Source organism: Montipora capricornis, chromosome 2 (genome assembly GCF_036669925.1).
Source record: "Montipora capricornis isolate CH-2021 chromosome 2, ASM3666992v2, whole genome shotgun sequence".
Lineage (NCBI taxonomy): Eukaryota > Metazoa > Cnidaria > Anthozoa > Scleractinia > Acroporidae > Montipora > Montipora capricornis.
In genome coordinates, this window is record NC_090884.1 from 1,128,306 (window position 1) to 1,155,805 (window position 27,500).

At 40.1% G+C, this 27,500-nt stretch overlaps 2 protein-coding genes and 1 long non-coding RNA gene across 4 annotated transcripts in view; 2 read left to right on the forward strand and 1 right to left on the reverse strand.

Annotated features, from left to right (window-relative positions):
- The first annotated feature begins 22 nt into the window (after positions 1 to 22).
- LOC138038355 (polyunsaturated fatty acid 5-lipoxygenase-like) lies at positions 23 to 12,535 on the forward strand. Of its 2 annotated transcripts, XM_068884169.1 has the most exons (11): positions 23 to 339; positions 610 to 713; positions 2,727 to 3,073; positions 4,162 to 4,318; positions 4,756 to 4,865; positions 5,159 to 5,348; positions 5,882 to 6,246; positions 7,170 to 7,276; positions 7,914 to 7,995; positions 8,568 to 8,786; positions 11,937 to 12,535. In XM_068884169.1, coding segments are annotated over exons 1-11 (1,917 nt in total). In that variant the 5' UTR covers positions 23 to 337; the 3' UTR covers positions 12,171 to 12,535. The 2 variants fall into 2 exon arrangements, with proteins under 2 accessions (XP_068740270.1, XP_068740269.1); XM_068884168.1 differs by having other exon boundaries at positions 23 to 713.
- LOC138038362 (uncharacterized) lies at positions 6,699 to 16,831 on the reverse strand. Its single transcript, XR_011130226.1, has 4 exons — positions 16,390 to 16,831; positions 8,550 to 8,714; positions 7,637 to 7,720; positions 6,699 to 7,274 (listed from the first exon to the last, which is right to left on the reverse strand). It is a non-coding gene; the product is annotated as an uncharacterized lncRNA (long non-coding RNA).
- The window catches only part of LOC138038354 (dimethylglycine dehydrogenase, mitochondrial-like), a 15,005-nt gene continuing 3,750 nt past the window's right edge, over positions 16,246 to 27,500 (forward strand). Inside the window, exons 1-13 of the mRNA XM_068884167.1 lie at positions 16,246 to 16,302; positions 16,788 to 16,969; positions 17,653 to 17,815; positions 18,417 to 18,515; positions 19,082 to 19,271; positions 19,717 to 19,896; positions 20,016 to 20,241; positions 21,039 to 21,277; positions 22,206 to 22,417; positions 23,262 to 23,519; positions 23,728 to 23,858; positions 25,838 to 26,055; positions 27,267 to 27,424. Coding sequence (XP_068740268.1) covers positions 16,261 to 16,302; positions 16,788 to 16,969; positions 17,653 to 17,815; positions 18,417 to 18,515; positions 19,082 to 19,271; positions 19,717 to 19,896; positions 20,016 to 20,241; positions 21,039 to 21,277; positions 22,206 to 22,417; positions 23,262 to 23,519; positions 23,728 to 23,858; positions 25,838 to 26,055; positions 27,267 to 27,424 — 2,298 coding nt within the window. The 5' untranslated portion in view covers positions 16,246 to 16,260. The remainder of the gene's footprint in view (positions 16,303 to 16,787; positions 16,970 to 17,652; positions 17,816 to 18,416; positions 18,516 to 19,081; positions 19,272 to 19,716; positions 19,897 to 20,015; positions 20,242 to 21,038; positions 21,278 to 22,205; positions 22,418 to 23,261; positions 23,520 to 23,727; positions 23,859 to 25,837; positions 26,056 to 27,266; positions 27,425 to 27,500) is intronic.

The window sequence follows — 27,500 nt, forward strand, 5'->3', positions numbered from 1 at the left end:
GGGGGGGGGACAGGATGTCCACACCTTGCTTCATAGAAGCGTTAAGTGTATCAACGAGTTCCGGAAACATGAAAGAGTAGAAAACTTAAAAAAGGAAGAATAAAAAAAGAGTATTTTCAAACTCTTCCATATTAAATTTAAATGGAAAAACTAAATATGAACTATTTCCAGAAAGACGACTTAGATGTTAGAGTTCGGAGGTTGTCGTAACTTGAGCGACGCCTACGCTGAAACAACTTGAATAAATTTAAATTTCATCAAAGGAAACACATTTACGATCAGTTGGAGGACACAAAGCTTTCATTTTATTCAAATCACGGTTTCTAAGGCTCAAAAAATGTACGTACGTTTTCTTTTTATAAGTCACGGTTTCTTAATGTGTATTTCCGAATTATTGTTAGAATTTATTGGCGTCTGACACCAGCTGACCGCTAAAAGGAAAATAATTGTCTATTTTTAATATCGCCTGGTTCTACCTCTGTGCGGCAGGTTAGAGAGGCAAATAATTTGTGATAAGTGGCAGTTACGTTAAAGAAACACTTCAATTTCCGCATGAAAAGCCGTCTAAATTGAAACAGAGCGTTTACGATCTTTATTCGATATGTCAAGGTTCACTGTTATTTTCTTGATGTATCTGGCCTTTGTGGGAGATACGAAGGCGTCAGAGTTGAAAGACGAAACGATAAGACGCACAAAGGAGTTTAAAAAGTCAGGTAAGAATAGATTTAACCCCACGACATTTTATGAAAGGGATCGCGGTTGCCATATTTATGGTGAATTGCATGTATTCATCGTAATCTTGAATTCACAACTACGTATAAGAACTGTTATGGAGACTGGACCTTTTATTGAAAAGAACTTGTTTTTCAAAATAAAACTGAGAGCAAATAGACACCGGGAAATTCAACAGGCAAACACAAGCAACAAACAAAGTTACCCGGCACAAATTCGCCGTTCTCAGACCTTATAAGATGTTACTTGCTCCAGTTATATTCAAACTGTCGCTTCAATTTGTCTAAGGATCACTCAACTTTTAATAGCTATATCTTTTGAATTGAGTTTCCTAAACCAGGAAAACGCTGCAAGGGAAATAATGTGGTTTCGTTTATTCATTGCTTCGTGTATTTTATAGAGATTTCAATGCATATAAGCCAGGTACCCGTCTACCTCCTGACAAGTCTTTCTTGTTTCACAGTGTTACTTGACCTATACTTGAGTAATCTTATTGCCTCTATTCACTGATTCGATCAGAGACTGACTGATTTTGGGGTTTTCAAAATTGATAGAATGTGGTTTAATGTATCCAATTTCACCAAAATTTGCGTTCGGCGCAAACTGATCCCACACTGGCGACTTCTGATTCGTTGACTCTTACCGGACGAAACTGACGCCACGCAAGGCTTGTTTTGCATTGAACACACCAAATCGAATTCATTGTAAAGCCAAGACTTGAGGCCAACTGTTTGTTCAAATTGATTACCACATCGGTGAAAAATCGCGAAAAAGTCAATCCAAAAGAAAACTGAAGAAACTTTGAAATAACTCGTGGACACCCGGCAAAAACCTGAGCGCTTCTGGCCCTATTTGTTTAAACGATGGATCTAGTGGACCTCAGAGGCTTGGATCTAGGGAAAAGTGACGTCATTTACTGACCCTCATCATCATGCAAAACACGAGTTCAAAAATCTGTAAGCTGCAGATTAAATTCAGCCGTGTACCTTAAACTAGTGCGTCTTTAACGTCATTTTCTCCTCGATCCAGTTCTATCAAGATTTTAAAGTTAGTGGTGGCGGACTATTAAATAGGAAAATTCCAGTCAATATAAATATGGCGTGTTTTTAGTGTCAAAATTCAAACGTGCATTCGGCAATTCAAACATTCAATTTAGCTATTCAAACTCAGATAATATGAAAAATACCATAATATTCTTTGTTTGTCCATCCAAAATTTTGCATAAGCTTCAAGTTTCTCTTGGAACCATTATAAGTCCCAACAGAAAATGAAAACAACGCTTGAGCAAATTTTGGAGGGACAAACAAAGGGTATTATGGTAGTTTTGATATTGGCTAATTCAAACATTCAATTCGGTAATATTCGGCAATGGGCTTTTGGCACCTGGCGGTCAAATGGTACAAAACTCGCCATAATGGAGAGCAAATTGCGCAATGGGACGTCTAAAACAAAGCAACTTAATTAAAATTTTGTTTTAGATGTCCCAGTTCGCAATTTGCTCTCCAGTATGGCGGTTTTTGTAGCACGCGTGATCGCCAGCAGCAAAGGGCCCATCATTATATTCAATTAGGCATAAGGTTATCTTTAATGAATGTTTAGAATTTTTTCTGTATTGGTCAAACAATGACCTGTGACGTGTGACGCGAATTGACTACTTGGATTGCCGAACTGAATGTTTAAATTGCCGAATTGAATATTTGAATTGTCGAATTCGAAACTCTGAATTGCGGAATTGAAAGTTTAAATTGTCGAATTGAAAGTTTTAATGAATGGTACGTTTGAATTTTGACACTAAAAGCGCGCCATAAATAAACAGGTGTCTTTTTGAAATCAAGGTTAAACATGGGTCGTAATGAAATCCATAGGTAAAGAAGAATTGATTCTTTCGTCATAGTAGCACTTTCAGTGAAAACTTTTACCAACCCTAACCTACCCTTAAACTCTCCATCACTTTACAGCTTACTAAATTATTGAGAATTGCCCCTTCCCTACAGGAATTGCGGGATGTGCTATTGTGCCTTTTCACAGAGCCTCAAAAGCCTGCAAAATACAGCGACAACAAGAACTTCTGGCAACCAGACAGGACTACGTACTAAAAAAGTCGTCTATTGAATGTCCTTTCGCTTGTTTAAATAAGACTCTTGAAGAAGTTTTAAGGATTTTGTTGAAAGATGCTCTGAACAGTCACTGGATTCGATTGTACAACTCCACGATCTGGAAAAATCTCGGTTTATTCTTCCTTTTTGACGCCAAAACCAAAGGAACTGAGTTTCAAACGGAAGGAGACTTTACGAGAACATACAACTTCTTCGTCGCTAATCGTTTCCATGGCGTTAATACGGTGGGACCTCTTTCACGTTGTTATCGGTTTCTTACTTGAAAAGTTGTTTAGATATTAACGTACACCTTTAAACAAAGTTTAATCGTGCCGTGACGCACTGTTCTAACTAAGTAGAAAGCAAAATATATCAGTGTCAGAAGTAGGTAATACTTCCAGCGATTGGTTAGATGGCATTTTTTCTTTGTTAACCAAGGGCTGATTTTAACTTGCGATGCCAGTATAAGCACAAGCAATAAACTAAAGCTCAGCAGTGTCTATATCGTAAGCACCCTCTGCTTTAACACTGATTAACGAGAAGTTGAATCTGTCTGCGCACGAGCTTGTGTTTATCCTTGTCTCGCCAGTGAAAACCAAGCTTAAAACTGACCGGCCACCTCTGACGTGAGGCTTAAACAGGAGGTTGAAAACGACACCGTCCATCGCGTCCATAACTTTTTTCAAAAGAGACGCGACAGAAAGTAAAAAAAAGAGAAAGTGTCACGGTAATGTCATGGTATTTTAACTTCTCTCTGTTTAAGCTTCACATAAATCATTCGAGGTCATTTTACTTTTAATTTGCATAAAAAAGTGGGGCAACTTTCTCAATTTTAGATGATTACTTCCAGATTTTCCACAACTGTGAAAACTTGAAAAAAAAAACACCTATAGGCGAAAGAGCATTTTATAGGAACAAACAACTTCATTCATCCTCGCCAGTTTTGCAGCAGCACAGTCAAGTGTAAACAAATTGCTTGATTAGAAATCTTTAGGTATTCTAAGTAAAACCATGTATGTACTGACTGTTTAACTCAAGACTGAAAGCATACTTTAAATTGTGTTACGTCAGATCCGTGATGGTCTTCTAAAGCGTGTTTAGTTCCTTTGAGGAAGTACGCAATATTTTTGGCTCTTTTAACTGGGTTAAACATACGACATTAGCAAGAACACACGCGACATGTGTTCATCCTTGCGCGTGGTTTGTGTAAAATGGCAACATTGTAAGGAGCCTTCTGATAAGCATGCGCTCTTTGAAAACTTGAAGTTCTCGTCGTACTGGCTTGGTCTAAAGTTCTTCATCATCTAAAATTACTTTTTTCTTTACTTTTCAGAACGATACAAAGTATTTTCAGTTCCAGTTTGAAGACCCTAACATTCCTTTTAGGAATCTATCGGAGCTTGCATTGTGGAGAGACGACGAAGCTTTTACTGATCAGCGGTTAGCTGGCCTAAATCCAATGGCCATTGAAAGGGTTTCATGGGATCCAGGTAACCAGGCCATCATTGATAAATGTAACAAGGCTTCCATTGATGGCTGTCCCAAACAGTTCAAGTCTTGCTGGTACGGCGAATAACGTGTCTATGTCGCGTAGCAAGCAAGAAAGAATTTAAGACGGAACCCGGTTCGGAGCTAAGCTGCAAATTAAGGAAACGAGCTGTGCTAAAGGGAACTATGAAAGGAGAGTACCGAGAGCAAAACATTGCATTTTTTGGAACAAATGTTCTCTTCCGAAGTTTATCCTCCTTCACGCGTCCCTATAAACAAACTGTTGATGTTGCTTTCTTTGAGATGGCGAAGTTTGAAAACGAACACGACGATTTTTGCCCAGATGTAAAAAAATGCACTCTTTTAGGAACGAAAATAAAAAACTGTTTTGCCAACCAGTGCTTTTTCGAAACGGAAATTCTTTATTTCTCCTGTTTAGCACGAATTGGAGGTGTGGACTGGACTGACCTTTGTCGGAAACTAAACCCAAAGTTTAACTGGGAAGGAGCGACGCAAGATGTGTTGGGCATGGATATTTCCCTAAGCCAGGTTAGTTGTTCAAGCTAATCTGTCCTGCATGGTTTGGTTTTGAATATATTGGTGTCCAATAGGCAGCCGTTATTTGATATAAGGCGTGACGCAATGCTCTTCCAAAGCAAAGGAATCCTTTAGTGATGCGTCAGTAACGCGGCTGCTTTGGGCCGCGCGAAACGCATATGCCGATACCTTCAACTGAGTTATCGGCAACAAAACTACCTTAGCCACAACTTTCTCTTTTTAAAATGAGCTAGACATTTGGTCATAGTAATTCAATCATTTTTTCATGACTTTTTTTATCACAGGCAGTAGAGGAGGGCTATATTTATGCTGTCCAGTATCCACTTTATAAAAGACTGGAGCCGAAACGCAATGACCCGTTTGGCACAGTAATGGACGCTTTCTCCCCGATCGCCATATTTGCCTCTAAGCCCAGCCGACACACACTGACGAACCGTCTTAAGCCAGTCGCTATTCAACTGGACAGTTCTAAAGGTAGGGTTTACCGCAGACTGGATGTAATTGTTTCTTGAAGCTTTTGATGCAGTTAATTGATTAACAAACCCTCGAATGCGACATGCATTCACACTTCTCTCCCTCCCACCCGCGCTCTGCATCCGATTCTCGGTTTGTCATTGATCAGTTAATAGTTCTTCATTTGAACAATGAATCACTAAACCTCTTTTATTATAATCTCACAAGACGCGTTACCAGAAAATATAAGTAAATAATTGAGTACTTCATTAAAAGACGTCTTTGATAAACCTTTGAGAGAAATTAACGAAATCATTGTAGATCATTTACAGATGACCATAAGAGTTGAGAATCTCAACTGGCAAGATTCATACTGGTTAGCTATATCGTGACAGACAGAACTGAAAGTGACTACAAAACCATCAGTCATCTAACACTGGTGCTCATAACAGTGTTTTAATTCAATCCGGTACTGTCTAGCGCATTAAACCAACAGCCACGTTACCTCCTCACAAAACTAGATATAATTTCATGCCAGTGTGTCATTTCTTAAGATTCTGCAGTATTTACCCCGATGGAAAGCGAGCTCTGGTTGATGGCTAAACACGCTCTCCAAGCCACAGACTTCGCGCAAACTCAAGTTATAGAGCATCTTTCTAACATTCATCTCTTCATGGAGCCTATATGTGTGTGCGTCAATCGGCAATTCTCTCAACTTCATCCTATGCACCAGATACTGAAATATCACTGCCGGGGCCTTATTGGGACAAATAAGCTTGGATATCCGTTTCTTGTTGCGCCAGGAAAAGGCACTTTAGATAAGTTACTAACTGTTGGAGCCGAAGGTGCTTTTCAAATGATTCGTAGAGCCTATCAGAATTTCAACTGGGAGAGAACCGACTTCCTGGACAACATAAAGGTAAGTAAAGCAAAGTTTACACTTTACAAAATAAAACAAATCATAGTGTCTCTTCTTCACTCTCTTTTCAGCTACCTGGAAAAGACAAAACGGGAAGCCTGGGGCCAAGCACAACTGAGGCCATACACCTTATTCCAAAATGGCCGCCATTTAGATATTCTTTTGTTTTCATTCAAATTAGACCTTGATGCCTCGTTCAAGGCAAAATATTATTTTGAATTTTCAGCTCAAGAACGAGGAATCGAGGGCTAATTTGAATAAAAACAAAAGAATATTTAAATGACGGCCATTTTGGAATAAGGTCTATAACCCAGTTTGATCTTGTCATTCGCTTCCACTGAAGCAGTTTGGAGACTGGGCAAGAGGCCGTTGACTTACTTTAAAAATTCGTCTTTCTTCAATAGGTTGCACCGTTTAAGTTATGAACTTCACTTTTTTACCACTCACCGACATTTGCTAAAGACGATTTTTAATCAATAGAATGCCTTGCTATTTGCCTTGTATCCAGTATCTCTCCTGCTGCACGGGATAAGAGAAGAGCGACCCTGGGGCCCTTTTCTCGTAGGTCTCGATAAACGTTTTGGCCCAGAAAAGCCATTTACCAAACTACCGTCTGCTTGCCTGCATAATGTGGTCTTTAAACATGTTTTAAGATAATACTGATTGCGAAGTTTGTTGACTTAAAATGTCTCCGTTCATAACATACAGAGAAAATTATGATACCAGAAAAAGGCCTGAAGAGTTCTGGTACTTTCGAGGAACGCCGCAAACGAGCCTTGGGAACGAAGTTGTGGTTAGGGTTAGGGTTACCTGATTGGCGTTTATAGCGATTTGTCGTAACCAAAGCATGACCGCTAAGTTCTCAGTGTTCAAAACAAATTCCTTCATCAGTAGTTTTTGTTTTTCCTCTTTTGTTCGTTTAGAACAGAGGACTCGATGACAAGACAAAGCTACCTTATTTTCCGTACAGAGATGATGGAGAGCTTATCCATGAATCGATAACAAGGATGGTCAACGAATACGTCAATCTGTAAGTAAATTACGACATTTGGTTTTATCACTGAATTAAAGGAGTTGATAAACGGTGATAAAGGGTACATCAACCACCGAAAGTAATTACTTCGACCAATCACAGCAGGGGCAAACAGCGCGATGAACCAATGCGAATTCGTAGCAATTCCATGTAACTTGCTCAAAGCGCGGGAAAAATCGCGCGTGCAAGTAGACGCGATTGGTTTTGAGTTTCCTTCTCATTCTCATTGGTTGATAAATAAGCGAGAGATTTTAAACCAATCACTAAGCGTACCAATTGCAATCGCGTAATTACTTTCGGCATTCACTTGAAAATAATTATTATTGCTCTAACCCAACACTAACAAAACTTGCTTACATCTTTATAAATGAACTTGTCCCTCGGCCATTTCCAATTCCGTCACAATGAAAAAAACCCATTTACAGGAGATCCGTGGTTTTTCTTGAAAGAGTTAAAATAGAAAGAGTTAAAATAAGATCGAGCGGGGAGGATAAACTGACAACGAGTTTGTTCATTCATTTTAGTTTGAAGAACCACCTTTTTCAATTTGCTGCATTAAAACCTAAACAAAGGCTGCGAATTTCTTTTTGCGGGAGAAAGCGAAAGTAAAGACATTCTTTATTTGTGAATCTAGCTATTACAAGTCAAACAAAGAGATTAAGAAAGACAAGGAGTTACAAAATTTCGCCTCAGACGTTTCTGTTGGATCTGGAAAGGTAAGCCGGCTCGAGCCATAATAATTTAAGTTTAAATTTGACACAAATAAAAAATGTCTGTCCTTAGTCGTCTCCAAATGTTTAGTTCTCTTGGTATTCGGTGTTCTGTGTTAACGACTCCGATTTCTCTAAAGAGATCCACGATGCCATCAATTTGCTGGGTCAACGAATGTGGACTTTGGACTTTGGACTACGGAATTGAACTGGATGTTGAGCGAGATATTGTAACATTAAAAAATACTAAAATATTGTGAACTTAAGAGGAAATGGGATGAAAATGCTTCGAACAAGTGTAGGGTACCAGAACCCTCTTGTTACGCGTAAAATGAGGGGTAAAACAAGATGGATCAAGACGAAGACGATGATGTAGAGGAAGACGTAAACGATAGCGAATTACATAATGATCTCAATCGGGAGTCTCTACCAGTGACTTATTACTTATGGTAGTCCAGGTTCAGCAGTTAATTATTAAACGCTTAGGTTTACTTGTAACTTATTACACAGCATTTTGTGCTCAAAACAACAAAACCTAACGAACGCGTAGCCTCACATACCAACTTGTTCCTCGTCAGGTAAAACGCTTCCCCACCAAATTCACCACTAAAGCGGCTTTGAAGAAGCACTTAATACGCATCATTTGGGTTTTGACCGCTCAGCACAGTGTTGTCAACTATCCCGCTGACCACATTGGAGCACTGACTCCCAACATGCCAACCAAGCTGTACAAAGACAACAGAGTTGGAGTCGATCATTATAGTATTTACAATCTACCAAGAAGATTTACCGGTGGGGTGAGTTCGTATTAGTTATATGTTCTCCGCACATATCTCCGTTACCATTACGGTCCGTGCGTCCAACTTAAAAGGGACTTAAAGACGGTGCCTACTATTGTTATTGCGCATACGTTCTGCGCAACTCCAGATACTCGGATTTCCTATCGGTGATCGATGCTTACTAATGCAAGGGTATTTTGCGCGGTATAAAACTATGCAGAGAAAGTAGATCTTCGTAAGTACTCTTGGTATCCAAAAAGAAAATTGGCGATCACCATGCATTCTTTAAAGATAATTAAGCTTCAATTTGAGAAAGAACGCCATACATTACTTTGTATTTTAGAACTTTTTACAAATATTGTTCATGAATTATCTTTGAAAAATGCGTGGTTACCCCAAATTTTCTTGTTGGATTTCAAAAAGACTTGCTAAGATTTACCTTTCCTGCATAATCATAACTCGAGGCAAACGTACCTTTGACTTAATTAGTAAGCACCGTCCTTGAAGATAGTTCATTACGGTTGCGTAGAACGGAAGAATGACTGTAAGCCCAGGTATAATAGGCGTGACAAATGACCGTCGCAGCCCTATGATGGAGTATTTTCTCGCAGTTTCTAGTAGTCTCGCGACGGTTAAGAAGTTAAGTGTATATTCTCCACTTTTCTGTACACTGAGTTAAGCCTTATTATCTGAATTAAGCCTTAATATCTCTACTAATTATCTCTCATTTCTTCAGTGTAGTATAAACTCATTTTGGAATTGGTATAGCTCTCACCACTTCCCTCTTAGGGTCACCCTGAAACACACGCTCTGGGCCCCCACTCAAGCGCAAACGACGGCAAACGTAAAAAGCAAATGATTTGGTAAAGAAAGCGTAGCTTATTTCCTTGCGCCTAGGTTCCCCAAAAGAGGAAACATTGTTGCGGAAAAAATTGTTACCATACTGAATAATTCTTAGTCAAGGGGTTTGCGCAAACACGTAATATTTGTCGCAGAAGCAAAATTAGCTTCTTGGGAAGCAAAAATGTTTCTGAACGTTTGCTTCCTCAGAAACACTTTTACTCTTTTTCTCACTGCGGGGATGCATTTCGGGAAACAATATTTCCTAGTTTCCTGAGACACGAAGTAGCGTCTTGTGAAAAAAAGCAATGATTGCGAAATTGTTCCCGTTTTTCAAAGATTAGCTCCATTCATCATTGCTACGCCCCTTCTTTCTTGCGTTCTTCCATTGCAAAGCACGTTACATCACAGGCGGCCCAGAGTCGGAAGGTAAACAATTATAAGGATTTGTATGGGAATCTCGATAACAGACTGAAAAAGATATTTACCCGCAAAAGTTCTCAATAAAAAAGCCGTACTTTATTGCCATGGTGAATTTCTTGCTTTTTGTGTGGTTTTTTGCCTGATTGAATGCGATTTAAGCGACTTCTCAAATTCCCGAGTCGTCACTCTTCCCTAAATAAAGGAAAGGCTGGCAACTCATTTCTAACTTACCTCAGATCTCGCCGAAAAAATTCACACTTCTCCGGCATCAGTCACGCTCAAACTCCGGCGATGGCTACAAGGATAAATTTACTTCCCCTTGACCAAGTTTCAAGGTCCAGCGAGTATCCATTGCTGAGAAACTGCGAAAAATATTCAAATTTTCAAACTCCTTCGAGGCTCGCTAACAACCAATTTTGACACGGCTGGTCAACGGTTCACTGAGCCTCCATACGGTGAGCGCAAACCTACGCGAGTGTACCCATGGTTGGGCAGAGCAAAACAAATCCCAGACTCGTCCCCAAATACCTGCCTGGGGTCATGTTCGAGTTTCTAAATCGGCGAACGATATTAAAAGTTCCACACTGAAACCTTAAACACAGCTCCCATCGCTTTGGTTGCCCCACCGCATGTTATAACCCCGGATTTTCATCGAACTCCGTAAGTACTGAAGCTGTTTGAAGCCTCGCGCGTGCAAAACTCCCCTCGTCCGATGACACTCGACACCACGGCTGTTTTTTTGTTGTTGTTGGAAAAAGTATAGTTTTGTTAAGTGAATTGCTTTGAGCCAAAGAAATCACCGCACCGTAATTTCTACTGTCCAAAAAACAGACAAGCGAGATTGTAACTCGGATGCCTTTCAGGTATTCCGAGTAATAATTGTTGGTTTTCGATCGATATCGCTTGATGCACCGGTGTGAGAAATAATTTTGAACATTTCAACGCAACTGGAAGCGCAAAAACAAAGCACAGATGATTTCAACGATGGCATTTTCCCTGGATTCTCAACAGAAAAATGTGTCCAAAAGGCTGAAAAGGTGCAGCGACCTTTTCATACGAATTTTCTTCTGCAGTCATGACAATGTGAGTTGTTGACGGATGAAAAACAGGATTGTGTTTCATTCACTAGTAAATACCTTCGACTGCGTTTCAAACTCCATCCAAACAGCTTCAGTACTTACGGAGTTCGATGAAAATCCGGGTTTATAACATGCGGTAGGGCAACCAAAGCGATGGGAGCTGTGTTTAAGGTTTCAGTGTGGAACTTTTAATATCGTTCGCCGATTTAGAAACTCGAACATGACCCCAGGCAGGTATTTGGGGACGAGTCTGGGATTTGTTTTGCTCTGCCCAACCATGGGTACACTCGCGTAGGTTTGCGCTCACCGTATGGAGGCTCAGTGAACCGTTGACCAGCCGTGTCAAAATTGGTTGTTAGCGAGCCTCGAAGGAGTTTGAAAATTTGAATATTTTTCGCAGTTTCTCAGCAATGGATACTCGCGGGACCTTGAAACTTGGTCAAGGGGAAGTAAATTTATCCTTGTAGCCATCGCCGGAGTTTGAGCGTGACTGATGCCGGAGAAGTGTGAATTTTTTCGGCGAGATCTGAGGTAAGTTAGAAATGAGTTGCCAGCCTTTCCTTTATTTAGGGAAGAGTGACGACTCGGGAATTTGAGAAGTCGCTTAAATCGCATTCAATCAGGCAAAAAACCACACAAAAAGCAAGAAATTCACCATGGCAATAAAGTACGGCTTTTTTATTGAGAACTTGTGCGGGTAAATATCTTTTTCAGTCTGTTATCGAGATTCCCTTACAAATCCTTATAATTGTTTACCTTCCGACTCTGGGCCGCCTGTGGTTACATTAGCACAGCGTTTCGCTCTTTTTTATGAACATTTCTCCAGGCTCAGGTTTCCCTAGGAATGGCTTTAGCATCTCTACGCTATGATACTTTGTTCGACTACGCTCAAAGTCTGCAGGATACAAAGGCAGGACATGTGGTGCAGAAATACTACAACTACTTACATGGATACGTCAAGTCGATCATAAAAGAAAGGAATGATGAAAGATTCGAGAAAGGTTATCTGCCCTATCCATACTTAGTACCGGGATGGATAGCTAACAGTGTACATACGTAGGAGATAACGGAATACTTCTAGGGAATATGATGTTTTAAAGACATCTGGTCATGGTAGTAGTGAATAAAGTTGCAAATATCGAAGACATCACAAGTTTGTTTTACAGCTTAAACGCTTTTGTGGAAAGTTGCATTAGGGGGATTCGAGTTAGTCCACAAAGTGGGTTCGTTTATCCCCTGGTCTTATTAAAAACGCAGTTTTGTAGTTTAACTTAATAGTCAAAACATTTTAAAATTAATTGTTAAAATAGTTTAAATTATCTCGGCTTAATTTACTGATAATTATGCTGCAAGGATAAAATAATTCTTTCAACTAAATGTATATTTCGCAGGATGTGAGATAACACAAAATAAAATACTGTATGCTACTCGCCGTTTCCTGATTTTCTTTGAGGGGCGAAATTTCGACTAGAGAACTTCGGTGTCTTCACTCTTATGCCATAGAAATTCTTAGTCAACTGACAGATAGCTTTGATTCCTTCGGACTCATTTTTGTGGCTTGGAGAAATGGTTGTTTGACGAGCCAGGAAAAGTTTTTATCCTTTCATACATAATAACTGGACCACTGCGTCATAAGGGGTTTTTCACGGCCAATGAACGGGCAAAACAGAGCATCAACCTTTAAAATCTCAGCTTTCAACGCCGATGAAACACAATCAACGAAACGAAAGAACAGAATAACAAAAACAAGAACAACAACAATTGTTAAGAATTCCAACTGGCCGGAGGCAAAGCAGTTGGCTATTTACAAGTGCAGCTGAGAAGTTGAACCAGGGACTACCAGGATCTAATTCAAGGAGTGGTAAGGACGGGTCTTCAACCCGGGATCTGCGGATCTCAAGGCAAGCACTCTAACCACTGATCCGCACTGCTCTCTATGAACCCAAAATGGGAAGAGAGCAAATTAAAAAGAGAGTCGCGACTAGGCTCGATTACCAGCCGCTGTTTCAGGATATGAGCCAGCGCTCACTCCCGAAATCACGGCTGGACGCGTGAGGTGAGCCATTGTTAATATCCGCCAATCAGAAACTCGCCTGCACAATCGAGCAGGCATAAATTACAATTTTGGTACAAGTTGTGGCTGCGAAGGTACTCTTTAACCCGGCCTGTTCGAGAATTGCAGTACCTTAAAGGTGGGAAACTTTAAAGATTTTGACAACGGGAAGAGTTCAAGAAGCTGGAGAATGGTATTGCGTCGTTTTCTACCCCGGGGTTTGGAAACTTCACTTATTTTCCAGTTGGCACCAAGGGAAAAATACGGCTTTGAAATCCATTGCTATTGCAATTTCTCCTCAGACTTTGCTAATATAAGAGCAAGTAAAATTCCTGAAGATCAATTGAAGTTACTGCTGAGTTTCTTGGTGGTAGAACTAGGGGACCAGTGAGGCCGGCTGAGAGATTTGAAGCGGCCGAAGATTTTGTTGATGAATGATGATTATTCGCCCGGGTTGAATTCAAAGTCACATTGATCATTTAACCACAAACTCAAGCTCGCATCATCTGGAAACTTCGCACAGACGTGTAAGCAGTTATGTAATTGCTGTTTAGTTAAAATCAATCTTTTGTGTTGTCTAATGCCATTTCCTCGCAACTATTAACTTCGCATAAATTTTTAATTTACGTCACAGATACAATCTATCGCTCACGCGTCTCGGGGAGGATACCCGAACTCGAGTGACCGGCGGAAATCGAGCCTCGGGTCGCGACGAGAGTTGCGTCACTTTACAATAGATTGATGTCGTGCAGTTTTTACTGGAAATTTAGTCATTAGGCTTACAGGGCTTAGTCGTGGAAGCTTTGAAAATCTCATACTCTTTCTTCACTTTGCTTCTTAATAAGAGAGAAGAGAAAGCCTTTATCTTGCCCGCAGTGTTACTCACTGTTTCAACCTCCTGGGGCCCATCTTACGGGTCACTTTGGGTGTCACAATTTCCATTGTATCTCAAGAACGGAGAGGATTTAAGTCATCAAACTTCACAGTTTGCAGTTTCATAAGCGTTCAGTATAAAATACAGACTGCAGACTGCAGAGTGGGTATAAAATGCAGACTAGGTTTAAAATGCAGACTGAGGCCTGAATTGTCGCATCGTCTGATACCCGATATATTTTCAACAATAGGGATAGTTCGTAGAAATAAACATAGGGCGCGTTTTTTAATTCACAATTCTGGAATGAGAATGGCGCGTTTTTCTATTCCGCATTCCTATTCCGGAATTGACAGAACGCCATTCCATCCAATCTGCTCCCAGGGGCAGAATGAACAGAATGTTGCGAATGAAAATTCAAGATGGCGGGCGGCAAGATGAGCGCTGCGGATTCAAATACGTCTCTACCGGAGAAAAAATCAGGTTACACTTTTGGACACAATGAAACATTGCTTCTAATTTCATTGTACCAAAAGTACGAGGTTTTTCAGTGATGTTTCGTACAAGAAAAAGGCAATTTGGCAATAGACCAATTTCGATATATTAAAATTCAGTCCGAAACAAAAGGCATCATCTCGAGGCTCTGGGGAATAAATATAAGGATTTGTATGAGTTTATTCCCCAGAGCCTCGAGACGATGCCTTTTGTTTCGGACTGAATTTTAATATATCGAAATTGGTCTATTGATTGCCTCTCCTTTGTACATAGGACTACCAAAACACTTAGCAAATCCAAAAACAGTCTCCCGATTTTCTTCCTCCTCTTTGTTGACAAGGAAAATTGCTTCGATAACGGCAGCAATGTCAGCCTCTTCGTCGGCCGTCATATTTGTTAAACGCAACGTTTACTCGTTCCAGGACCGCTCATCTCGACTGACGTTCTTTTTATGCAGACAAACCGAATTATTCCTAGCATTCCGTACCAACCATTCTTATTCCAGAATTTTGGATAAAAAAACGCGCCCATAGACTCACTTATCTCGGGGAAAAACAGCGAAAAGATCGTTACAGTAAGCAGTAAGCAAAGCAAATTGTTTTCAGTGAACTTGTCCAAATAACCTCGTTCTCGGGAGTATCATTTGTATGTTGCGTACTTGCCCCAGTCTTTCCCGTTTAACTTCACCGTATAAGTCCCCCGTAGATCGTTTTCACTGTCACGCAACAAAACCCGTTCAATGGATAAAGCCAAAAAAATTGGATTGTCATAGGAGACAAATTCATAGATGACCTCTCGAATTCTCAGATCTGTGCTTTACATGTACATCAAAACACCTTGCGAATTATTTGATGGCGTCACTGTGAAAGTGTGTCATCATAAAATCTGCGCGACCGATTTCGTAAATAGTATTTAGTATGCATAAATGAAAGTTTGAAACGAGAGAGGCCGCTGTGGAAAATAGGAGGAAGGGAAAAGATGTTCAACATATCGATTTTTTGGGGGGGGAAGACGATTGCGATCACTACGGTAAGTGGAACGCATATCTTCTGAACAATTTTTTAACAAAGCGACAATCTAGGCCTCAGTCTACGGTCTAACCTAGTATGTATTAGCAGAAATCCCCGCCATGCTGAACTACGGCGAAAGGTTGGAGCACGTGCGTGCAATGCAAATGTTGGCTGGTCTTTAAAGATCTGTATCATATGACTCGACAATCGTCAGAAGGCTTTAATTCGAATTCCTTGTAAGGTGAACCGTGAAGCATATCACCAAATGTTCATGCTTCAGATTAAAGAATAAATACAAATTCTCAATGGTAATAATATTTTTTATAATGAAGTAGAAGTAGACCTAGTAGCCTACTAGAGAGACCGACATTGCGTGACCCCAAGGTCGCTTGAAAATAAAACGACAATTTACCGGAATTTAGGCCTCAGTCTGCATTTTATACCCAGTCTGCAGTCTGCACTTTATACTGACCGGTTTTGGGCCCGAAAAGTGTTCTGGACTTTGAAGGAATGGGTTGCGTAGCAACTAACCAGACAATTCGGCCCAAGTCCCAAGACCGAGTTGGTTTTGAGCCATGGACGGCAACCGGAAGTGAGCTGTTTTCCTGTTTTAACTTGTCTTGACACTACCTTGACACTACCCCTTTACTGATAAGAATCGTTTCACTGTTGGAGACGATTAGTTTGAAACTCTGAGGGGACTACTAACTTGTCGTGCAAAATGTTCACTTCCGGTTTTCGTCCATGGCTTAAACACAGGAAGGTAGGAATTCTACACAGGATTGTATTTTGAATCCTTTCGCAATTGTGATAAGGATTAGAAATAAATCTCAACTAAAACAATCCTAACCTTACTTAACTGTTTCTCTTGTCGCCCTCTGTTTCTTCCACGTTCGATATTTCGCCCGATTGCACTGTAAATAGAAATGAGAAGGATCGGATCAGATTGAAATCGAAACCCCCATGGCACTCGAGAGAGGATAAATGTCAGCGAAAGTTATGTATCCGCCTCATGTTTCTAGCAATGGTCGCTTCCACTAGAGAAATTTCGCCTCATTCAGGCCCAACTTTCCGAAAAATTGCTCTCTTCATTGCAGTCATTGTATCTTTCCTGTTTAGCGCGTTTTACAAGTTTCGCGCCACCCAAACGAACACTGCACGAGTCGAAGCGTTCAATTGGTCAACATGTTTAGACTGTGCTGTGATTGGTTCGTTTTCAATAAATAAAAAATACTCAATTGTCTTCAGAGCCGGTTTACAACTTGCTGTGGTCAAAATGCATTGAATCTTGTAAACATGGCGTCTCTTCTTCGAGCTGGAAATTTACTACGTGGTGTTTCTCGAAGCAATGTCGCTGAATTTGAAGCATCACTTAAACGAGGTGCCTTTCTCTCTTCTTCTGCGTGGCGGCATAAAAGATCCAGCTCAAGGTAAGCAGTCAAACCTCTTTTAACGTTTAAAAACGAACGAATTCGAAACGACGTGATCGTGAACTTACGAACGTAGTCACATAATTTCTTTAAATAAGTTATGTTTACATCTCTTGATCGGATCACCTTGCCAGACTCGGAAAATCCAAAATCAAATCCTGTTGTGTGCAATGCTGCGAATTTGGCCATCACTGCGTAAAAACTATGGAGCAACTACGCCACCACATACAGATTTTAATTGGTCGGGAGCTTGTGAAGAACGAAACAACTTGGGCTCCTTTGTCATTCAGTAATATGCACATAGTGGGCTCTGTATTCTACAAAGCAATACTTTTCCAGAATAAATGAGCTTAATGTTATATAACTGCATAAAAATTTATATACTGATATTAAGACTTACAGGTATGCCATTCATTGTAATTTAGTGGGATGAACTACAAAAGCTCTTAAATGTTCATTTAGTAATTGTAAAGCAGATTGCAATAATTATTTTGAAACACAGTTCTGTAACTCCAATACAGCAAGCACAAACCTTGTTATGCTCACTTTGTACAATGACACTCCCTCAGATGATGGTTCAGGTTGGAACAGAAAACCCCCAAAATCTTTTGAAAGTTTACTAAATATGTAGCTGGATGAATACTATTGGCTCTTATTTCTGCGACGGCATTATTTCCTCTCAGCACGTCAAAACTGAACAAGCACCTGAAAGAGGATGCTGAGGTTGTTATCATTGGTGGTGGGGTCCTGGGAACAAGTATAGCATACCATCTTGCCAAAAAAGGTCTCAAGGATGTTGTGTTATTGGAAAAGTCAGAACTTACTGCTGGATCTACATGGCATGCGGTAAATGATAAGAAATCAAAATAGTACTTTTTTTTTCTCTAAAATATTCAAATTTACCAACAACAAAAGTGAGGTATTGGAAATTCTCTGGCAGTCTTAATCACTCACTGAAAAACCATGTCCCCATTAACCCTTTCACGTCTAAACCGGCCAGACTTAATATTTTACTCTGTCTAATGCCAGATGATTTTACTCGTCAATAGGGAACCCCTTAGAGTCAATGTTTTAAAGGAACGTTGTCATGCTACATGTATTTTAGCAACACACTGAAAATCCGAAGGAGTTAAGTTGATGGCAGCTGCAAAATAAAAATTTAAAAAAACCAGATACAACTTTTCTTAACACACAGACTCTTTATGCCTGTTTCAAGGGAAGAACGGCTAATGACGCAAAAAGATGTAAAATTTAGGACACTGTGTCTCAGCTCTTAAAGTTAAAGCTTAACAAGCACAGAAATCATATTCGTCATTCATCTGTTTCCCACAGACGGTTTCCTTTCTGAGATAATGTGTTTCTCCTTTCCAGTTGACCTTTAAAACACCATATTTCCAGTGACTGTCACCCAAATTAATGACGAAAATTTTCAATTTATCTGTTGCAGGCTGGGCTTACAACTTATTTTCATCCTGGAATAAATTTAAAACACATTCATTATTACAGCATTCAGTTGTATTCCAAACTAGAAGAGGAAACAGGGCAGGTATGCCATCATAAACTTCAGGGTTGTCAAATTATGTCACTGCTTCATATTTTTGCATCTTTTTGCAGCTACAGTTTGTCAGTAAAAGCCTATGGGCCTAATACACTGACAGTCTCATTTTGACTATACTCTTCGTAGCCCTATGACTGATGAAGGGCTTTTCAAAACACACAGAACATATTACATGACTTGGTTGGGCGTTCCATCACTTTGTCCAAGTGAGCAGTGCCGACTATCTAAACTGCAAGCACATTATTTTGCTAAGTTTTGGAAAAAATGATCTCAAGATGAGAGGAGAGTCACAGGAGAAAATGGAAACTACAGGTAACAGTGGGAGATAAAGTCATTTTATTGCAGTCCTGTATTTTTACGGTACTGGAACCGTTACTGTTTTTGTCCACGTAGCTAGCAAAAAGTGGCCACAATAATAATACTACATGGCAAAAATAATGTCACTGATATAGAACGTGTTTCCCTTGGGCTATTCAGTTTTTTGAGTCATGTAATACATGTAGATGTACCACCATATTTTGTTAATTTAGTTTCTTTTTTTATATATTTCAAAGGATGTTGGTTTTCATAAACCAGGCAGTTTGAGACTGTGCACCACAGCAGAAAGAATGGATGAGGCTAAATACCATATGCAAAGGCAGGGCTGGCATAAAGCTCCTCAGTGGCTTGTCACTCCAGATGAAATTGCAAAAATGCATCCTCTTATTAAAATGGATGATGTTCTTGGTGGTTTGTTCAATCCAGGTTAGCTCTAAATATAAATGTAGTATACAACTATTATTTTGTCCATTTGGAGTGGTATTGGTGGTTTTAACATGTGAAGCATTGTGACAATTTTTTTTGACAATCCAGAGATATTCTACCATTATATGAGCAGTGTTGTTGGTTTCTCATGTGCTACCCAAGATAGAAACAAGTAAACATGGCACCAATATTGCTTGCAGGGTAGAGACACGCACCTTACATGAATAAAAGGTTTCTCATCAGTCATCATGTTTTTTTTTTTTTGCAGACTTAGACAGCAAAATAATAGAACAAGTAGAAATATAATAATAATAATTATTGCATTGCTTGTACATGTACTTACAAAACATTTGTGTGGCTGACTGAGCAGGATGTAGAAATTTGTCTTAACAAACTCTCTGTTCACACTGAAGCTGTTTTTAATTCACTTTATGTATATTGACAGGTGATGGACACATTGATCCATATTCCTTGACACAAGCTCTTGCCATTGGAGCCAGAATGCATGGTGCTGATCTGTACATGCCTGCCCCGGTCACTGGACTGAATTACCGAGCAGATGGTCGATGGGATGTACACACTGAACATGGCACAATAAAGGCTAAAGAAGTGGTCAATGCTGCAGGTTTGCTTTTAAATTTGTGCATGTGCCCAACAACTTCGGTTCATTTGAAATTTATGCCATCGACTTTTACATGTACATTCTCCATGCTAATAACATATTTACTTTTTTCCTTATTTCAGGTTTTTGGGCTCGTGAAGTTGGACACATGGCAGGACATGAGCTTCCACTTGCAGCCATTCACCATCAGTATGTAGTAACATCCACCATCCCTGAAGTTGCAGCTCTAAAACATGAATTGCCTGTCATACGAGACCTGGAAGGTTCTTACTACTGTCGGCAGGAGAGGCAGGGTTTACTATTGGGACCTTATGAACATCCAGACAAGATGAGAATACAGGAAGAATGGTACATACTTTATACTTAATATGCATAACATTGAGTCTGATCACTAGATAAAGTGAAACAAGGCTTGACAAAGTAACAGGAAAGGGAACAGCAGCAGGATGGCAAATTGTAACCATAATGTTACAAGTAATGACAGTATTTTGCATTTTTGTGGAACAAACTGACAACATGTACTGTACATATAAATTATGTTATTTGCCAGCTGGGTGGTCCATATGACAAAAAACTGTAACCAAGGTCTTGAAAATGCCGCCTGAGGCTGCAGTTTTTCGCTATACGGACCGACCTTTAAACTGGTAACTAATTTTTTTCCCTCTCTCTCCCTTCCTCTCTGAAATCACTTTTTTAATTGCTGCCTCGTACCGCGCTTGATAGTGAATGTAGTATTAAAGAGAAATATTTTTATTTGAATTACTGTATATTTCCAAACCTCTTGTCTAATAAAAAGTAACCTCTGTATGTTAACGGATTTGGTGTAAAAAAAAAAGCGGAAATTTAAGGTCATCACACAAGCTCACGCAACCAAGGCTAGGATTCCACCCGCTGTGAGCGGGCTGGATGAGAAAATTTCACCCACTTGCGGAACCAATCAGATTGCAGGATTTGTTGAATTCTGCTCGCTCATGCACTGAGAAAAAAATTAACTGTGGAATGATCTGGCATGGAACAACCTGACCATACAGAAAGATCTGGCCATAAACCTTTTCTTGGCTAGCGTTGGTATTTGATTTTGTCTTTGTCTGGAGCCTTTCGTTGTTTTAACATCACTTGACACTACTTTCATGTCCATTTCATAGGTGGGATGGTGTCCCTCCAGGCTTTGGAAAAGAATTGTTTGAAAGTGACCTGGACCGAATAAGTGACAACATGGCAATGGCTATGGAATTCATACCTGTACTAACTGATGCAAACATTGCAAGTGTTGTGTCAGGTCCTATAACATACAGTCCTGATGTGTTATCTATTACTGGCCCAGCATTTGATTTGCCCAATATGTGGCTTGCTGTGGGCACTGGATATGGTATTGTTCATGCAGGTACAGTCTCCTGATATTTTGCCTTCAGCTGAGCATCATCTTTGTAATATCATCACTATCTCAAACAAGGCAGTGAAAGTACTGAGTGTTTGTTTGTGAAGGAAAATAAGTGAAAGCATTCTTTACATTCCAGCTCTTGTATCTCATTCCATTTGAAAAGATAAGTGTGCAATAGATGATTGTTGAATAGAGTATTGCATGCCTGAGATACATTGTATGGTACAATCATTGAGAGTTTCCAGGGAGACTGAAGGTAATCAACATGGGAGAAATAAAACGATGTAGGAAATAGGAGATAGGTGTCAAGTTTTGGGTATTTGGCTTGGGACTGGCGAAAGGGTTTAGTTCTTTTTTTTTTTTTTCCTTGGTGAATTTGAGGAGTATGACCATAATTTTTTTTTGTCCAATAAAATTGGAGGTTGTAAAGTGATGCATGATTCCAGTATCTATGGTAAACCTCTTAGAGGGGGTGGGAGCACAGGAGAATAGGGGTGGGGGGGGGGGGGGGTACGGCAGGAGGGACTAAAAAGTGTGGAAGAGGGAAAATTGAGTCTCTTGGCCTGAAAAAGGGGCTTACTTCCAGTGAAATTATTGTAAACCCTGTATGGTGGTTACGTCATAGCTCATGAAATGTCAGGCGGCTGTATGTAGCATAACTGACGAGTAACTGCTGCAAGGCAAGCAGGGAGCGGCAAAGGAAACACCTAAGATTTTTTATACGTAGCTAAATGACCAAGATGTGTTTTGAGTCTCCTAATTTATAGGGGGACGGGAGCAGGAGTGAAAGAGGCGGGAGCTGGGAGATAAAAGTACAGGAAGTGGGAGGTTCTGACCCCCCTGTTCCCCCCAGTGACCTCTTAGGCCAGAAAAACTCCCTGTCACCTGTACTTGATTGATGTGACATATACCTTCTTTTGCTACAAATAAGGTGGAATGGGCAAGTATTTAGCTGACTGGATAATGGATGGGGAACCGCCATATGATCTCAATGAACTTGATCAAGGTCGTTATGGCAAATGGGCAACAAAGGAATATGTCATGGCTAAAGCCAGGGAGTCGTATGGCAATAATAACCAAATTGGACATCCAAAATTGGAGCGGTCTGCTGGACGACCGATACGAAAAAATGCAATATTTGAAGTAAGTAAAACTTGACCTGAAGAATCTTCATCTAAGTACCTCCCATTCTCCTCGTCGGAGCCCGCTTTTCTTTTGGTCAGCACAAAGAACATGGACTCTGGCCACAGCAAAAAAATACCCGCAGTTGCGGTAATGGTATACTGTTGTAACAGTTAACGACCGTCATGTTTTCAAATTTCTGAGAATGTGCATAAGAGCCAGAAGTCCTTGATTCCCTGACTTCTTCGTCCGTGTTATTGGCGCTGACCAAGAACGCTGACTCTGGCGACGAGAGTGAGTTCCATCATATATGAGATAACGAAATAGTTTTGTTACAGTTACCTATTCTTTTTCCAGGGAAAAAAAACGATAATATACCCAGTGTAGCCGTAATGTAGCCATTGGCTTACTACTCCTCTGACCAGTTCAAAAGATATTCCTGCCGCCTACTTTTGAAATGAGGTCAAGTACTTCAAGTGTCCCACTGTCTTGCACTTTGCATGACAGGTATGACTGGCAGAAAAACCGTAAGAAAGATTGATGTCAGTTTTTCATGCATCTGTCCTCATAGTACCGCATTGGATAAATTTTGTCCTGGCTAGTGTTGCCTAAGTTTTCAGTGGATGATCCAATCGATGCATTATTGACAGCAACAAAATACTGGGAAATCATTTCCAAGTACAGTTACAACCTGGAAAAGAGAAAGAATGCTAGGTGTCAGTGCATGAAGGTTTCATAAGTCCACAAAATCATAAGCTATTTATTGAATCATCAAAAAGGCACTTAGCTCTTATATTTCTTGGAGTTGAGAGTTCCTTGTAAAATACTTCGGAGTAGATTGCATTTGTGTGTATTTTCTTTCCAGCGTCTTGTCGAGCGGGGAGCAGAAATGGGATTCCATGTTGGCTGGGATCAACCAAACTGGTTTGCTCTGCCAGGTGATGATGCAGGCTACAGACCAAGCTTTCGAAGGACAAACTGGTTTGAACCAGTAGGACGAGAATATGATTTAGTGCTGAATAAAGTTGGTATTATTGATTTGTCGCCATTTGGAAAGTTTGAAGTCAAAGGGAAGGATGCTGCCGAGTTCTTGAATGTAATGGTTGCGAATGTTTTGCCCAAGGTAATTTGCAGTATGTCATATTAGTAGCTTGTATCTTTGCGCATTTTGCCTAACAAATCATGTCCAACAAAGTGTGGACCAATACACTGGGTGCTGCATGCCCTTTTTCTTTATAGCAAACTTTGGTTGGAGCGGTTCTTCAACGTGTCACAAGTTAATGAGAAAAAAAAAAGATAGTCACTCTTCGCTGACCTTTTTTGAATTTTAGGTTGGCTGTACTAACATCAGTCACATGTTGAGTCCAAGAGGGAGAGTCTACGCTGAATTAACCGTCTCGACTCTATCACCTGATCATTATTTCCTGCTCACGGGAAGTTCATCTGAATTCCATGATCTTAGGTCAGTGTTATCCTTCTGTTGGACACCTTTTCATGGTTAGAGTTAAATTTTGTTTTGAATCCTCACCATGACCTAGTCCTTCATATGTTTTCGAGGACCTGATATTTATTTAAATGTACAATCAGTGGCAAAGGTCTTGGGACACTCACCATTTGAAGTTGGTTTTCTTACTCAGTTTGAAAAATTGCCCCCCAAAACAATGTTGCCAATAGTGAACATACATTTCCATGTCAATTTCAACATTGATTGGGGGGAGGGAGGGACTTTTATTTTGAAGCTTTCAGTGGAATTTTGACAGTTATGCTTAGTTTCTGACGTCTGAGAGGTTTTCAGGCCCATTCTGACACTAGCGTCTCAACTACTTTTGCCACTGATTGTATCTAAGTCCTTTATACAGTCAAAAGTGTAAGTCCCCTTTACGACCAGGAAGGTAAAAGAAAGGATATGGCTGATACTGTAGAGTAGATTCTTAGCTTTTTTACCGAGGTACGCTGCATGCAGGTAACATGTCCTATCTTGTTCGAAGTGATTATTGTAATTTTTTTAGATACATACAGATTTTACATCTGAGTTTTAAACTGAAGTGGAGACAAAGGACTATCTGTTCTGAAGTCACCTCGTTATGCACCGGCCAATTCACCATATAGGAACTCTTTTATACTTTTCCAAACTCACCGCTTGGCTTCTTGTCCAGCATTCTATGTACACTGTATCGTGCATTCAATTCCTTGTAGCAATGAAGCGGCATTCTACTTTGAATGTGGGTCGAGCGACTTGTAAAACACAAAACACTTTTTAAATTTGTCCAAACGAGGAGAAAAATCATCAGTGTCGCAGTAATTTGAGAAACACAGTTTCATGAAACGTCAAACGCAAGAATCCCCCTTTCTTAAACCATTGACGTCCTCTTACTCAGTCCAACTTGTCTCTCCCTTTTGGGAGGTTGGTTGATACCTGCAGACGAGAGGCAAGAAATGAACTGAAATCAAACAAGCTTCTTTGATTTGTGTGCAAAACGCAAATGTCAGCCTGACGTTCGCCGTAAACGTTATGCTAAATATCTCTGTTATGTGGACTTACTTAAAGCGGCTAGCTGACTATCAACAGTGAAGTTGATTTCGTGTAGTTTTACCAATTACCACCCCTTAATTCACTATGCAACTTAAAGTTAACGGCAACACATATCAAAGCGAATGAAATGATATATAAAATCAATCATATATTGAACTGCGGATATGAAATCAAGTGAAGCTAGGATCCTCTCAGTTATGAACGCAATTCCAGCAATTTCGAAGAGAAGCCTGAAAAATTCAGGACTTCACCGGGGTTTGAACCGGTGCGGCTCTCTAACCAATTGAGCTATGAAGCCACTATGAAATTATGTTTTTCACTATGAAGCCCCTGACGTTGGGCGCTGACTGCGGATATGAAATCAAGTGAAGCTATGATTCAATTTCAAGTGAAAAAAATGACTATCAAGCATACATAAGTTACAAATAACAGAGATGAATTTTGAAAAACTGTTTGGCTGAACAGTTTTCGAAAAGCTCAATCACAATCCATTTTAATCTTCATCAATTTTGCCCATCCCTGCCTCCTTTTGTATTTGCTGTTTTATTGAAGTTAGATATTTTTACGTTTCGCTTGATTTGGTTGCCAAGTCACAGGCCACTGAATTTGGCTTAATTTCGTGCCACAGCCCCTTTAATTAACCCTTTCATTCCCACGATGGAAAAGTTCATTCTCCCAACAAGTACCATGGCTTTCTTTCTTGGGTATTCATGAGAATTTTAGTTTTTATCAAAATCACAACTCTTAGGCTGATAGTATTCTCAATTCTCAATACCTGTCTGACTGACATTTCATTGAAATTGTGAGGAGAATTTACATACCGATCACTCCTGGGAGTCGAAGGACTTTTATCTCTCGAATTATGTGGGTCTTTTAGGTTAAAGATGCCTGTTCGTTTTGTTTTATAGATGGTTGCAGTATCACGCAAGGAAAGCACAATACGATGTTACCATTGAAAATGTAACAGATGACATGTCTTGCCTTGGAATAGCTGGTCCTCTTTCGCGTGCCGTTCTTTCAAAACTCACCTCTTCGGATATGAGTGATGGGCAGTTTAAATTCCTAACATTCAAACACATTGAACTGGCTGGTGTCCCTGTGCGTGCAATGCGAATATCATATACTGGTGAGTTCAACATCATGAAGACGTCTTAATGTGCTCGTACTGACTCCATATTTTTGTGCACACGTGTTAGGTAGAAAAACGAAATTTTACATGAGACGTTTAGAATTTAATCAACCGAGTGAAGCTAAAGATTGTGGATTGTAACAACACAAAGCTGAAACAAGTAGAGGTATTCAAGTATCTTGGCGTCACCATAAGTCAAGAAGGAGGGTCGGAGGAAGCAGTGAGAGCAAGAATAAACATGGCATGGTCTAAATGGAACAACTTTACTAGGATAATTTATGATGAACGTATGCGTCGGAAACTGAAAGTTAAAATCTACGAAACACTGATTAGAGGAGTAATGCTATATGGAGCGGAGGTGTGGACAGTTAGATGGAAGGAGGAGAGAATGCTCGAGAAAACAAAAATGAAGATGCTGCGACGTGTGATGGGGTTGACACTACGAGATAGGAAATGAAGTGACGATATTGAGAGTTGACAACATCACCAACAGAGTACAGCTCGCAGTTGGTTGCGCTAGTATTGCCCTTTGCACAGAATGAGTGCCGAGGAGAACGATGCGAAGAGGACGTGTGAAATGGAGGTTGAGGGTAGGAGACCGAGAGTTCGACCACGCAAGCGCCGGATCGAGGACATGAAGAACAAAGTACTTAGTGTTAGTGACGAGTGAAGATACAGAACCCCTGACCTGGTTGCGTTGCTGGAAATAGGAAAAGATGATTATGATGATGATGATGACTCCGAAACACCGCCGTCAAATTTAATTTGTAAACGATATATACAGAACATCATTTCGTTGCAAGTTGGGATTTGAAAGTGCTTTCGTGGCCGTGGCATGTTTTTCTGGAAAATGAATTAACTAAAATCAAACTTTGATAGATGTCGATCTTTTCTGCCGTTATCACTCAAGTTGTGCTCTTTGGAATTCGGCTTGTTCGCAGCGCATCATTGTTGTTGTTGTTTTTTTTTTTTGCTTTTTTTGCTTCAAACTTTCATAAAAAAACTATAAAAAAGACGAGTATGTGACTATATATGCAATTGGCTTTTTCCCCAGCGTATTGCCAGATAAAAATACAAGTTACTTCGGTCAGTTACCTGTGCTTGTGTCCAGTTCACGAATAGCGTAATCGTGCCATTGACCTTTTTGGATCCAAACCTTGAAAAGGTCCTCGTCAGCTAAAATCTTTTTTTTTTCATTTTTTTAAAAGGCGAACTTGGCTGGGAGTTATACCACAAGAACGAAAACACGGCTGATTTGTACGAAGCACTTTTGAGGGCTGGGGAGGAGTTCGGCATCGGAGACTTTGGCACTTATGCAATGACGTCACTCAGAATCGAGAAAGGATTTAGAGCCTGGGGACAGGAGGTATATATGTTGTTGAAAATTTGCCACAAAATGACTGATTTTGTAATAAATGGTAACAGCAGCAAAACCGTAAGGA

Coding starts and splice junctions, on each gene's coding strand:
- LOC138038355 (XM_068884168.1), top strand. CDS start 602: ATGTCAAGGTTCACTGTTATTTTCTTGATGTATCTGGCCTTTGTGGGA. Junction 4,866..5,158: donor TGGATATTTCCCTAAGCCAG/GTTAGTTGTTCA, acceptor TTTTTATCACAG/GCAGTAGAGGAGGGCTATAT. Junction 8,787..11,936: donor CAAGAAGATTTACCGGTGGG/GTGAGTTCGTAT, acceptor ACATTTCTCCAG/GCTCAGGTTTCCCTAGGAAT.